At 46.5% G+C, this 14,567-nt stretch overlaps 1 protein-coding gene across 2 annotated transcripts in view; it reads left to right on the forward strand.

Moving 5' to 3' along the window:
* Nucleotides 1-14,567, forward strand: part of CRMP1 (collapsin response mediator protein 1) — a 103,247-nt gene that overhangs the window by 59,679 nt on the left and 29,001 nt on the right. For both annotated transcript variants that reach the window (XM_064286251.1, XM_064286252.1), the window contains exons 5-6: nt 5,431-5,492; nt 8,949-9,029. In XM_064286251.1, the coding sequence (XP_064142321.1) occupies nt 5,431-5,492; nt 8,949-9,029 (143 nt within the window). The remainder of the gene's footprint in view (nt 1-5,430; nt 5,493-8,948; nt 9,030-14,567) is intronic.

Raw genomic sequence — 14,567 nt, forward strand, 5'->3', positions numbered from 1 at the left:
CTATATACCTCCATGTCCTACCCTTCCTCCCTCTATTTGGGCTCATATGAAGGGTTCTTGCTGTGTAGACCCTTCATGATGTGCACAGCATTGAATGGAGATGAACTGAACTGAAGACACAGGGAAGAACCGAATGAGTTAGAGCATGTTCTTTGCTCACTCAGGAAAGGGGCATCCAGAGAGCCATCTGAGGGGGGGCAATATCAAACGGGGGTGCTTTGAGGACAGCTTGGATGCATTTTTCAGTTTTTAGTGTATATATACTATGTTTTCACATTATAAAAGTGTCATCATGACAGTACAAAAAGTCAGAAAACTGAGAAAAGGGAAAACAAAATTATCCCCCTTTCTATCCTTATTTCATTTTACAATAGTGTTAAGGGTTTTCTCCTCTAGCTCCTGTCCAATTAGGGTGGTTCCTCATCTAGTCGCTCTATAGCTGCTATATTAGAATTCTGCTTTTTTCAATTAACATTTTATGAGTAAGCATTACTCTTCATTAATAACTTTTTAATGGCTCATAATACCAATATAATGGTTAAGTTGCTTAGCTATTTTCTTTTTATTGGACATTTAGGTTTTCTATTTGTTTTATTATAAATCATATTTTGTATGATTTATATTATTCATATTATATAATATATTCATATTATGTATGAACATATTCATACAGAAACATATTTTGCATTTATAATTATTTCCCTAAGTTTCCAGAAATGGAATTACCAGGTGTCTTAGTTGTCTAGTGCTGCTGCAACAGAAATACCGCAGGTGGATGGCTTTAACAAAGAGAAATTTATTCTCTCACAGTCTAGAAGGCTAGAAGTCCAAATTCAGGGTGCCGGCTCCAGCAGAAGGCTGTCTCTGTCAGCACTAGGGGAAGGTCCTTGTTATCAATCTTCCCCTGGTCTAGGAGTTTCTCAGTGCTGGGACCCTGGTCCAAATGACACATTCTGCTCCCGGTATTTCTTTCTTGGTGGCATGAGGTCTCCCTTTCTCTCTGCTCGCTTCTGTTTTTCATATCTCGATAGAGGTTGATTCAACATATGACCCGATCTTGTAGATTAAGTCCTGCCTCATTAACATAACTGCCTCTAATCCTGCCTCCTTAATATCATAAAAACCAAATCAAACCCTTTGCCCCATCTAGTAAATTCGTGAACCACAGTGACCCTACGGGACAGAATAGAACTGCTTCGTAGGGTTTCCAAGGAGCAGCTGGTGGATTTGAGCTGCTGACCTTTTGGTTAACAGTCTAGCACTTAACAACTGTGCCACCTGGGGTCCTAATTAGGATTTACAATACCTAGGGTAATCACATCAGTTGACAGAATGGTGGACGATCACACAATACTGGGAATCCTGGCCTAGCCAAGTTGACATACATTTTGTGGGGACACAATTCAATCCATAACACCAGGTCAAAGACTTTTCAAGATTTTCTCAAGATTATGACCTGCATTTGCTAAATTGGGAACCCTGGTGGTGTAGTGGTTAAGAGCTGTGGTTGCTAACCAAAAGGTCAGCGGTTTGAGTTCACCAAGTGCCCCTTGGAAACTCTGTGGGGCAGTTCTGTTCAGTTCTCTTGGGTTGGTATGAGTTGGAATTGACTCGATGGCAACGGGTAACGGGTTTATGGCTAAATTGCTTTCCAGAGAGATGCACCCACTCCGTGCCCACCAGCCATGTGGCAGAGCCTATAATGCACCCACCCCATGTTTGCTCTATGAAACCCCTGCGCACTTGATGGGTGAAAGCTGATCTGCCACAGTTGTTTTCATTTTAGTTCCTTAATTACTAGTTAAAATTTTTCCGTATTTTTTTTTCTTTTGTGAATGTCTGATTGTATTCTTTGTACAATTATCAATTTGGATTTTTGGGTTGTTTGCTTGTTTAAGCTCTTTATATTAAGAAGTTATTATCCCTCCATCATATTTGCTGTGAACTACACTATTGTTTTTTACATAACCATAATCCAAGGGGATTTGCAGTTTTGCATCTCACCTCCCTCACCTAACATTAAGCTCTGAGCAGTTTTCCATGTTACTCCAAGGGTTTCGTCACCTCAGTTTCGGCAGCCTCTCGTGGACGTGGAAGGAGAGACAGGCACAGAGAGGGGCCGGGTGGAACACTGGAATCCTTTAGCTGACCAGGAAGCATCACAGAACTCCATCAGAAGGGGCTGTATGTGGGGTCACGACATCAAGTTGTCCCAGAAGAGGGAGAGGGCTGTTTTCCTCTCTTGATGAGAAACTTACCAGGAAAATACCTGGTGAAGTTTAGAGGTGCATCCATGGGTTTTGGATGCCTAACCAGCATCATAAAATCCTTTTTGCTGATTTAAGTCTCAAAATTAGTACATGCTTATGGAAAAATACAGATGTGTTTAAAGAGTGATAATTTGACATTTGTGTTTCCAGATATTTTTCCTATTTGTATATGTGTATACACAATTGCATGTATATGATCTTTACATAAATTGGGTCATAATATGCATAATTTTCTGCAGTGTGCTTTTTTTCACTCAAAAATGTGTTATGTGTATCCAGGCCCCTTCACTTAGCTGCTGTGTGACCTTGGGCCAATCACTCAACTTCTCTGTGCCTCAGTTTTCTCATCTGGAAATTGGAGGTAATAGAAAGGTTGTTATGAGGATCAAATGAGAGGATATATGCAAAGTGCTTGCATTTATATGTAAAGTCTCTGTATTGTTAGTCACTTCTTCGATCTTCACTCCATATCAGTGCATACCTCCTGTCTCATAAGGCCTCCAGTGTAACTGTTCTGTGGAGGCCCTGTGTCTTGCTGGTCTCTTTCCTGTTGAAGGGTTTTTAAAGGTTGTGTTTCCAGAGCTCCAGGGAGTGAACTTGGAAGCAAGGATTAGCCTGTGTGAGAGTCCTGAGGCTGTAACAAATGTGGAGCTGCCTGGGTGGCTCCACACTCGGTCTTCCACCCTCCTCAGGCTCTCTGGGCATCCTTACGTGGTGGCGTTGTTCACAGAGGGTGAGGCAAAGGCTGCAAGGTCCCCCGATGCCCAAGCGTGGAGCTCACCAAATGTCACTCTGTATCCTCTTGGTCGAAGCAGCCACAGATTCAGCCCAGTTTATGGGGATGGGGAAACGACTCCCCTTGATGGGGGCTTGAAGGACTTGTGGTCATGTTAAATCTACCATAGCTCTTATCCTGGTCATATTTATCATACTCCTCCCACATGCACCGACAGCAACCCCAAAGTACCGTCCATGTGGCACAGGCTTAAATGCCAACATCTCACAATCAGCATCTGCCCAGGAGCAGGTGCAGCCCCATGGGTGTGGGCTCGCTGATTCGAGACCTATGAGCACACACACCCTGCACACAGTGGTGGGGAGGGGCAGGAGACCAGAACAAACACCCCCATGGAAAGGGGGAAACAATGACATGCAGCAGCTAGGACTCCATAGAAATCCCGGAGCCCAGCTGTACACATGTTGCCAGGTCTCCCTAGCCTGATGGGGGCACCCCTTGATCAGGCCCAGAACTCTTCTCTGGGGTAGATCCTGACTGACTTCATGGACTGGCAAACTACAGCCAGTGGGCCATCCCTGACCTGTGGTCTTTTCTTAGTTATCTAGTGTTGCTGTAACAGAAATATCACAAGTGGGTAGCTTCAATGAACAGAAAGTTATTTTTTCACAGTTCAGGACTGTAGAAGTCTGAATTCCGGGTGCTAGCTCTAGGGGAAGGCTCTCTCTCTGTCTGCTTTTGGGGAAGGTCCTTGTCGCTTTTCAGTCTGTGTTCTTGGGTTCCTTGGCAATCATGTGGCATGCATCTTCCCCTCCCTTTGGGTTTGCTTGCTTGCTTAATATGGTGTTTTATATTTCAAAAGACACTGACTTTAGACACATACTGCCTCATTAATATAACAAAGAAAATCTATTCCCAAATGGGATTATAACCACGGGTTAGGATTTACAACACATATTTTGGGGGGACACAATTCAATCCATAGCAGGTCTGGTTTTTCTTGGCCCTCTAGCTAACAGAATGTTTCTTATATTTTTAAAGGTTTGTCAGAAGAAAATGTGACAGAGACTGCATGTGGCCACAAAGCCTAAAATATTTACTATCTGGTTCTTGGCCGAAAAGGTTTGCTGACCTCTGTCCTAGCCTACTGATTTGCATAGCTTGGGCTCTACCCTCTGTAATCTTAACTTGGCCCTCTGGGATGTTCTTCCTTTTAGAGAAGAAGTGGCCCAGGTTTGCAACTGAGTATCTTTCTCAGTTTGTTTTCTACCTATAGAAATTTGGCAACCGAGAGCCTCTCTTCATTTTGAAGTGTGTCGTTTTCTTTTAGTCCAAGATGATGCAACTCCCTCAAATCCTTTGTGGGTTTCCTATGTATCAGATTCTAGCCCATTCTCTGAGACAAGTCTTTTCTAAGACAAGATTCTGTCCCCTTGGGTGGCTGTTGGTGCACTGTGGGACAATGCCCTTAAGATTCTTAGAAGTCCTTTGTCTAGCCGAGGGGGCTTACCAGGAACCCCTTAGATCTTTCTGAGGTATTAACAAAGAAACTTATAGATAGACCCTTCATTTAACCTTTACCCTGAGACCATTTCTTACTTTAAGAACCTTTCATAGGTTGGAGAGAGTAGACTTGGAAACAGTTTTGTTTTCTAATTCAGCAAACCCTGGGCCTTCTATATGTCCACTAAATTCTGGTTGCAAACTGAACAGCTCCTTCTTTAGTTCATATCTCTCTCTTGTGCCACATCATACTCAGCTTAAAAAGCCTAATGACATTCTCAACATTCTGCATGGCAATCACCTTGGCCAAATCCAAGTTCTCTGGTCCATTGACTTCTAAGTTGCCATAGGTGGCTCTTTTCCTATTGGTTTTCTACTATGTGGCATGGATCACCCCTCTTCTACCCTCCACTCTTTTTCCAGCCTTCAGGACATTTCCTGGTAACTGCACCCTCCTGTCCTTCCCTTCTCCTCACTATCCATGTTCATGCCCCTTCACCTTCCCTCTCTGGCTGGACAATTCCCCTCTTCCCTGTCTTTCCTTCCTCTTGCCTCTTCTCCTGCTCTGTCCTCCTCTTTGTCCTCCTATTCTTTTTTCTCCTCTCCTTTTTCCTTCTCCTCTTCCTTCTCTTCTTCATCGTTCTCTTCTTCCTCCCCACTTCCTCCTGCTCCTCCTCTGGTCTTCCTCCTCTCCCTCTTCCTCCTCATCCTCCTGAGTCAGCTTACTTGTGACCCTCCCTAGAAGCCTCCTTTGACCCTGTTTCACACCCCAGGAGGGATAGGTGTCCCCTCCATGAATTCAGTGGCTCCCAGGACTCCTCTATCCTGTGGTTACCACACTGCTGTGATCATTGATTTACTAAAAACATGGTTATTTTTTTCTTAAACACATTTTTCTATTCTGCTTTTATCTTAAAACAGGTGTCAATTCCTTTCAAGTCTACATGGCCTACAAGGACCTCTACCAAATGTCTGATAGCCAGGTATGAGCACATACCTGCTGTCTTCTCTGCCAGGCAGGTGGGCTGGGGAGGGCTCTGGGATCCAAGCTGGCTCAACACTGAATTGCTGGGTGGTCTTGAGCAGACATTCTCCTCCCTGGGCTTCCTCTTCTCCTGACACTAGACTGGGTCGAACAGGTGATTTTTTTTTTTAAGTTGTGCTTTAGGTGAAAGTTTATAGAGCTAATTAGTTTCTCATTAAACAATGCACGAATTCTCTTGTGACATTGGTTGCCAGCCCTGTGATGTGTCAACGCTCTCCCCTTCTCCACTCCGGGTTCTTTGTTTCCGTTAGTTCAGTTTTCCTGTCCCTTCCTGCCTTCTCAAATTTGCTTTTGGCCTAGTGTGCCCATTTAGTCTCATATACATGATAGAACTACAAAGAATGTAACCCTATAGGCCTGTCTAATGTCTGGCTGAAAGGTGAACCTTGGGAGTGACTTTAGTTATGTTAAAAGGGCATCTGGGGGTGGGTGACCTTTCATGAAGTTGTTTCCACACTTAGCCACCTCAGAGCCACCTGAGATCTCACTGAAAGTATAGATGTAGAGTCCATCACAGATGCTTGGTGAAGGCTCAGAGGTCTCCTCCTCCTGTGACCTCAGCAGTTGATCCTGGCTTAAGCAGGTCTAGGGCCAAGGCTGTTTCATTAGCTCTGACACTCGAGCACCTGGATCTGCTTAAACAAAACCAACATAAGACACTGGGCAAGTCCATGCTTTCTCAATTTTCTCACCCATAGATGTCTAATAATGTCCCTTTGCACCTCCCCATCCATATAGACCCATAGAAGTGTAATAATGTCCATCCATACTTCCTCCATCCACACCTACACATAGATGTGTGTTAACATCCATCCACAGGTACCCTTAGATGTATGATAACGTCATCCATACCTCCTCCATACATACCTACCTACAGATGTGTAATAATGTCCATCCCTCCTCCTTCATCCACACCTCTAACCCTAACCCTCCCCATAAACAAACACAAGTGTGAAAATGTCCATCCAGTCTCCCCCATTCACACCTACCTGTACACATATAGTAATGTCCATCCACACCTCCCCAATCCACACCTACCTATAGACATGTGATAACTCCCATTTATGCCTCCTCCATGCACAACTACTGTAGACATTTGAAATTGCCCATTCACACCTCCTCATTCCACACCTACCCATAGACGTGTAATAACATCATTCACACCTTCTCTAGCCACACCTACTGCAGATGTGTGATAACCCTCATCCACACTTTCTCCACCCACACCTACCTGTAGATGTGTAATAACATCATTTACACCTCCTCCATCCATACCTGCCATAAGCCTGTAATAACGTCCACGTACACATTCTCCAACCACACCTTCCATAGACATGTGATAATGTCCATTCACATGATCTCCATCCATACATATCTGTAAACGTGATAATGCCCACTCAAACCTCCTCCATTCACACTTACCCGTAGATGGGTAATAACATCCTTCGGCAACAAAAGAGCTCTTTACAGTGCTAAAAAGCAAAGATTTCACTTTAATGAGTAATGTGTGCCCGACCTAAGCCACGGTGTTTTCAATCGCCTCATATACATGCAAAAGCTGGATAATAAATAAGGAAGATTGAAGAAGAATTGGTGCCTTTGAATTATGGTGTTGGGAAAAATATTGAATATACCATGGACTGCCAGAAGAATGAACAAATCTGTCTTGGAAGACGTACAGCCAGAATGCTCCTTAGAAACAAGGATGGCAAGACTTCGTCTCACATACTTTGGATATGTTATCAGGAGACATCAGTCCCTGGAGAAGGACATCATGCTTGGTAAAGTAGGGGGTCATTGAAACAGAAGAAGACCCTTAATGAGGTGGATTGACACAGTGGTTGCAACAATGGGCTCAAGCATAAGAGTGATTGTGAGAATGGGGCAGAACCGGGCAGTGTTTTGTTCTGTTGTACATGGGGTCACTATGAGTTGGAACCGACTTGACAGCACCTGACAGCAAGAACAACATCTCCTCCATCCACACCTACCCACAGATGTGTAATGACATCCATCCATACTTCCTCCATCCACACATACCCAAAGGTGTGCAATAACATCCACCCACGCCTTCTCCATCCACACTGATGCATAGACATGTAATAATGTCCATGCACATAAATGTACCCATAAATGTGGGATAAAGTCCACCCATGCGTTCTCCATCCACACGTACCCACAGACTTGTAATAATGTCCATCTATGCCACCTCTGCCCACACATACCCATAGACGTATAATAACATCCATCCACACCTACCAATGGACATGTAATGACATCTGTCCATAGCTCCTCCAGAAACCCTGGTGGTATAGAGGCTAAGAGCTATGGCTACTAACCAAAAGGTTGGCAGTTTGAATCCACCAGGTGCTCCTTGAAACCCTATAGGGACGTTTTACTCTGTCCTTTAGGGTTGCTATGAGTCAGAATCGACTTGACAGCAATGGGTTTGTTTTTTTTTTTTTGTATGCCTCGTCCATCCACACATATCCATGGACGTGTAATAGCATCCAACACCGTCATTTTCCAACAGTGGCTATGTGGGTGAAGATGGTGATGTGTTAGGTTTGAGGTTATTACCTATCCGGTACCTGGCTGTCTTATACCCAGGACTCCTGGTTTTGTTCTGCCACCTCTGCCCCACCCTCCCTTGTTAAAAGGTAGACATTGTGGCAGGCAGAGTGTGGGAGCTAGAGCCGGATCCCCCAGCCATGCCGGCTCCTAATTGTGTGCTGTGGCAGCCTCCCAACCTCCCTGTGCCTTAATTTCCCTGTCTTTGTGACAGATTTGTATACACCTGTCTCATGAGGCCATCGGAGGATGGGTCGTGCTAACATGGAGTCTGACTACAGGCTCCTCTCATGGGAGGAGGCACTGGCCAATGGGCAGGATGATCTTGATGTGGGAAGTACTCTCTGAGCACGAGTCAATACAGCACTTGTTGCCTACACCCACCACAGTTCATGAGGTCACAGGGGTTGAAATGTTCGTAGGACATGCACGTCTCCATGGGATGAGGGTGGCTGTGGTGCAGGTTAGTCACGATCCCATAAAATGAAGGGCTGACCAGCTCCAGTGTCATCATTGACAGCTATGGGCACCCCAAAGTAGCAAAGCCAAGGAGAAAGCCAAAGGCATTGACAGGCCTGAGATTAGGGGTATGACCAGCCAGGGGGTGCTCTCCACCCCCAGCTTTGGGACCTTCAGGCTGTCAGGGCTGAGAAGTTTCTTTCCAGGCCATACCTGCTGTTGAGCAGCACAGTCTATTGTGAACACCACATTGCACTGTGTCCGAGGTGGCCAGTGGGCAATGGCTGTGGGGGACAAGGGTAGCATTTACGAGTATGTGCCATGTGGCATTTCCATCTACACTGATGCCTTTACCCCTCCTCAGCTCTATGAAGCCTTTACCTTTCTGAAGGGCCTGGGAGCTGTGATTCTGGTCCATGCAGAAAATGGAGACTTGATCGCTCAGGTGAGTGTGAATTCCCCCTGACTCCTGTCTGCTTGGTCTTGTTGGGAAGCAGATGATAAAGGCGGTATGGATTAGTGAGGTGACCGGGCAGTGAAGAGCCAAGCCAGGAGCTGGATGCCATCTCAGACATACCAGGTGAGTCTCCCACACCTGCCTGCAGAATGGCCTTGGAATCCTTGTCATCATCTTTACAATAGGGGTGACAGAACTGCTGTGGGAGCCCAGGGAGTCTGTAAGGGAAAAATGAGGATAGAATAAGAATGAGCACTCCGCAGACCCAGGGGCCAAGGTGACACACACAGAAGCAGATGTTGCTCAGGGGAAGTGGGGGGCATGCTGGTTGGAGCCCAGGACAGAAGCAAGTGTCCAGCCCAGTGTGTGTCCTTGGACAGGAGCCCAGCCCACCACGAAACTCATTCATCGTCTGTAACACCTGCCTTAAGAGTGCTTGTGAGGAGCAAACAAAATTGCGTGTGTGGTGCATTACTGGTGTTTGACCTCCAACGCACACCAACCCGGGTTTGGGGAGGGTGGGACATGAGTAGTTATAAGGATCAAACAAGATCACATGTGTGGTGTCCAACCTCCAGTGCACACAGACCTGGGTTTGGGGAGGGTAGGATGTGAGTAGTTGTGAGGATCAAGTGAGATCGTGTGTGTGGTGTCCTACCGCCAACACACACAGGCCCAGGTTTGGGGAGGGTGGGGCGTGAGTAGTTGTGAGAATCAAGCAAGATCGTGTGTGTGGCATCCTACCGCCAACACACACAGGCCCAGGTTTGGGGAGGGTGGGACGAGAGCACATCTGAATCTCTAGCTGCAGGCAGAGGGTCTGATTCTGCCTCCTTTTGACTCCTCCCTGGCAGCGTCCTCTAAGTCCTCGTTTCCACTAACAGTTCACTCAAGGCCATTTTAGGCTTTCTCTAACAAATTTCTCAAAATTCTTCACACCTCTGTGCACTGCCTGGCTCTGCAGCCCTCCCACATTTTAGGTGATTGTTGTGGTAGCACCCCACTTCTGGTACCAGACTCTGCCTTGGCTATCTATGGCTATCTGCGACAAATTACCCCAGAGCCCAGCATCTCAAAACCATAAGCACTTCTTGTCTCATTTCTGTGGGTCAGGAATTCACCCAGGATCTCTCGCAGGCTGTGGTGAGGTGTCACCGGGGCAGCCTGAGTCACCTCTGGGCTCGCCTGGAGCTGGGATTTGCTTCCAAGATCATGTGCATGGTTGTTTCTAGGGCTCTCGAAGACTGTTGGGCTGGGGGCCTCTGTTCTCTGCAGGCTGCTGGCCAAGCCCCCACCCATCCCTGGTTCTGAGCCTATGGGCATCTCGCAACTTAGCAGTTTCCGTCAGCATGAACGAATGAGAGAGTAGGAAAGCAGAGAAAGGAAGAAGCCAGGTGTTTCTGTAACCTGGCCTCAGAAGTGAACCCCGCTTCTCAGGCTGCATCCTGCTCATCAGAAGCAAAGTGCAGAGACCAGCTACACTCAGGGGAGCAGATTCCATAGGCCATGATGACCAGGAGGTGAGCCATGGGACCATCCAGAGCTGCCCACCACATACATCCCAACTTTGCGTGGTTCTGACCTTCCTGTGAGTGGAACTGTGCAGTCGGGGTTCATGGGGGCTCTTTGCTGTGTGAGGTCTGTGAGACACATCCACGCTGCTGTGTGTAGTTTGTTCTCTCTAGTGCTGCTTGCATATATCACAACTTATTCTTCAACTGGTGGACATTTAGATTCTTTCACATTTGGGACTATTTGGAATGAAGTTGGACGTATGTTAGCGTTTCTGTGGGTGTGTACTCAGGAGTGTGATTGCTGAGTCACACCAGTTGTCATCGAGTCAACCCCAACTCCTGGTGACCCCACACGTGTCAGAGTGGAACTGTGTTCCACAGTGTTTTCAATGGCTGATTTTTCAGAAGTAGATCACTACACCTTTCTTCCAAGGCATCTCTGGGTGGACCAAACCTCTAACCTTTCGGTTAGCAGCCGAGTGCATTAACGTTTGCAACACCCAGGGACTCCACTGGGCCTTCACATGTGCATGTCTTGCCTGAGTAGCTGCTGCTGAGCCATGTCCAGGTGTGTCGATCTCATTCCCTGGGATGTGAGTTCAGCTCTCAGCCTCCAACTCTGGAGGTTTTTTTTTCCCCTCAGGCTACTTGGCTCTAGCCACTGACAACTTAATATTTAGCTTTCTCAGTTCCAGTAAGTCAGTTACTATTTGTCCATCTGCTTTCTCTTTCAGAACTACTGTCTACTGTCTTCTCTGCATTTTCTTGGTCCTTGTGGACTCTTCTATTGCTTTAGTGGGTTTCAGAAAGGAGGAAAGATAGCACATGTTCTCAACCCGTGCTCTTTAGCTGAAAGACTTTCTCTAAGCTTTTTTTTTTTTTTACCCCCTTGGTGTTTTCCCCATTGTGTCATGTTTCCTCCTTTCTTCTTGTAAACAGAGGAGTCACTGATATTTGAACAATCTTGCATAGAGATTTCTCCATATCGTAAACAATTTATGCAAAGGCTTCATAAACACCATCTTCAATAGCTGTAAGTTATTCCCTAGTTTAATCACCTCCACCCCAGCTGTGAGACCTTGAAGATGTTTCCAGTTTATGTTCCTGTGATAACCCTGAGCTTCCGTCCACAGATGGACAGTTGAGGTGACTCTCTTCCATGTGTTGCGGGGCCAGGATCACAGGGGGATGTGTCCAAGATGAACAATACCAGGATCACAGGGGATGTGTCCAAGATGAACAATACCAGGATCACAGGGGAATGTGTCCAAGGGGATGTGTCCAAGATGAACAATACCAGGATCACAGGGGATGTGTCCAAGATGAACAATACCAGGAACACAGGGGATGTGTCCAAGGTGAACAATACCAGGATCACAGGGGGTATGTCCAAGATGAACAATACCAGGATCACAGGGGAATGTGTCCAAGGGGATGTGTCCAAGATGAACAATACCAGGATCACAAGGGGTGTGTCCAAGGTGAACAATACCAGGATCACAGGGGAATGTGTCCAAGGGGATGTGTCCAAGATGAACAATACCAGGATCACAGGGGGTATGTCCAAGATGAACAATACCAGGATCACAAGGGGTGTGTCCAAGATGAACAATACCAGGATCACAGGGGAATGTGTCCAAGGGGATGTGTCCAAGATGAACAATACCAGGATCACAGGGGATGTGTCCAAGATGAACAATACCAGGAACACAGGGGATGTGTCCAAGATGAACAATACCAGGATCACAGGGGGTATGTCCAAGATGAACAATACCAGGATCACAAGGGGTGTGTCCAAGGTGAACAATACCAGGATCACAGGGGATGTGTCCAAGATGAACAATACCAGGATCACAAGGGGTGTGTCCAAGGTGAACAATACCAGGAACACAGGGGATGTGTCCAAGATGAACAATACCAGGATCACAGGGGGTATGTCCAAGATGAACAATACCAGGAACACAGGGGATGTGTCCAAGATGAACAATACCAGGATCACAGGGGGTATGTCCAAGATGAACAATACCAGGATCACAAGGGGTGTGTCCAAGGTGAACAATACCAGGAACACAGGGGATGTGTCCAAGATGAACAATACCAGGATCACAGGGGAATGTGTCCAAGGGGATGTGTCCAAGATGAACAATACCAGGATCACAGGGGATGTGTCCAAGATGAACAATACCAGGAACACAGGGGATGTGTCCAAGATGAACAATACCAGGATCACAAGGGGTATGTCCAAGATGAACAATACCAGGATCACAAGGGGTGTGTCCAAGGTGAACAATACCAGGAACACAGGGGATGTGTCCAAGATGAACAATACCAGGATCACAGGGGAATGTGTCCAAGGGGATGTGTCCAAGATGAACAATACCAGGATCACAGGGGATGTGTCCAAGATGAACAATACCAGGAACACAGGGGATGTGTCCAAGATGAACAATACCAGGATCACAAGGGGTATGTCCAAGATGAACAATACCAGGATCACAAGGGGTGTGTCCAAGGTGAACAATACCAGGATCACAGGGGAATGTGTCCAAGGGGATGTGTCCAAGATGAACAATACCAGGATCACAGGGGATGTGTCCAAGATGAACAATACCAGGAACACAGGGGATGTGTCCAAGATGAACAATACCAGGATCACAGGGGGTATGTCCAAGATGAACAATACCAGGATCACAAGGGGTGTGTCCAAGGTGAACAATACCAGGATCACAGGGGATGTGTCCAAGATGAACAATACCAGGATCACAAGGGGTGTGTCCAAGGTGAACAATACCAGGAACACAGGGGATGTGTCCAAGAATGAACAATACCAGGATCACAGGGGGTATGTCCAAGATGAACAATACCAGGAACACAGGGGATGTGTCCAAGATGAACAATACCAGGATCACAGGGGGTATGTCCAAGATGAACAATACCAGGATCACAAGGGGTGTGTCCAAGATGAACAATACCAGGATCACAGGGGATGTGTCCAAGATGAACAATACCAGGAACACAGGGGATGTGTCCAAGATGAACAATACCAGGATCACAGGGGGTATGTCCAAGATGAACAATACCAGGATCACAAGGGGTGTGTCCAAGGTGAACAATACCAGGATCACAGGGGATGTGTCCAAGATGAACAATACCAGGATCACAAGGGGTGTGTCCAAGGTGAACAATACCAGGATCACAGGGGATGTGTCCAAGATGAACAATACCAGGATCACAGGGGATGTGTCCAAGATGAACAATACCAGGATCACAGGGGGTGTGTCCAAGATGAGCAATACCAGGATCACAGGGGGTGTGTCCAAGGTGAACAATACCAGGATCACAGGGGGTGTGTCCAGGATGAACAACACCAAACACAGAAGCAGGCACACGTGCACCAGCGATTGCTGCAGCATCATCCACAACAGCCGAAAGGTGGAAAAAAACCAAGTGTCCGTCAACAAGTGGGTGGGTGAACGCAATGTGGCCCATCCATACAATGAAATACTCGTTGTTGTTGTTCGGTACCATCGAGTCAGTTCTGACTCACAGTGACCCTACCTACAACAGAACCAAACACTGCTTGGTCCTGTACCATCTCGACAACTGTTGCTATGTGTGAGCCCATCGTTACAGCCACTGTGTCAATCCATCTCCTCAAGGGTCTTCCTCTTTTTCACTGACCCTCTACCTTACCAAGCATGATGTCCTTCTCCAGGGACTGGTCCCTCCTGATAACGTGTCCAAAGTGTGTGAGACGAAGTCTTGCCATCCTCGCTTCCAAGGAGCACTCGGGCTGTACTTCTTCTAAGACTTGTTAGTTCTTCTGGCAGTACATGGTATATTCAGTGTTCTTTGCCAACACCATAATTCAAAGTCATCACTTCTTCTTCATTTTTCCTTATTCATTGTCCAGGTTTCACATGCATATGCATATGAGGCAATAGAAAACCGCATGGCTTGGGTCAGGCACACCTTAGTCCTCAAGGTGACATCTTTGCTTTTCAACACTTTA

Source organism: Loxodonta africana, chromosome 5 (genome assembly GCF_030014295.1).
Source record: "Loxodonta africana isolate mLoxAfr1 chromosome 5, mLoxAfr1.hap2, whole genome shotgun sequence".
NCBI lineage: Eukaryota > Metazoa > Chordata > Mammalia > Proboscidea > Elephantidae > Loxodonta > Loxodonta africana.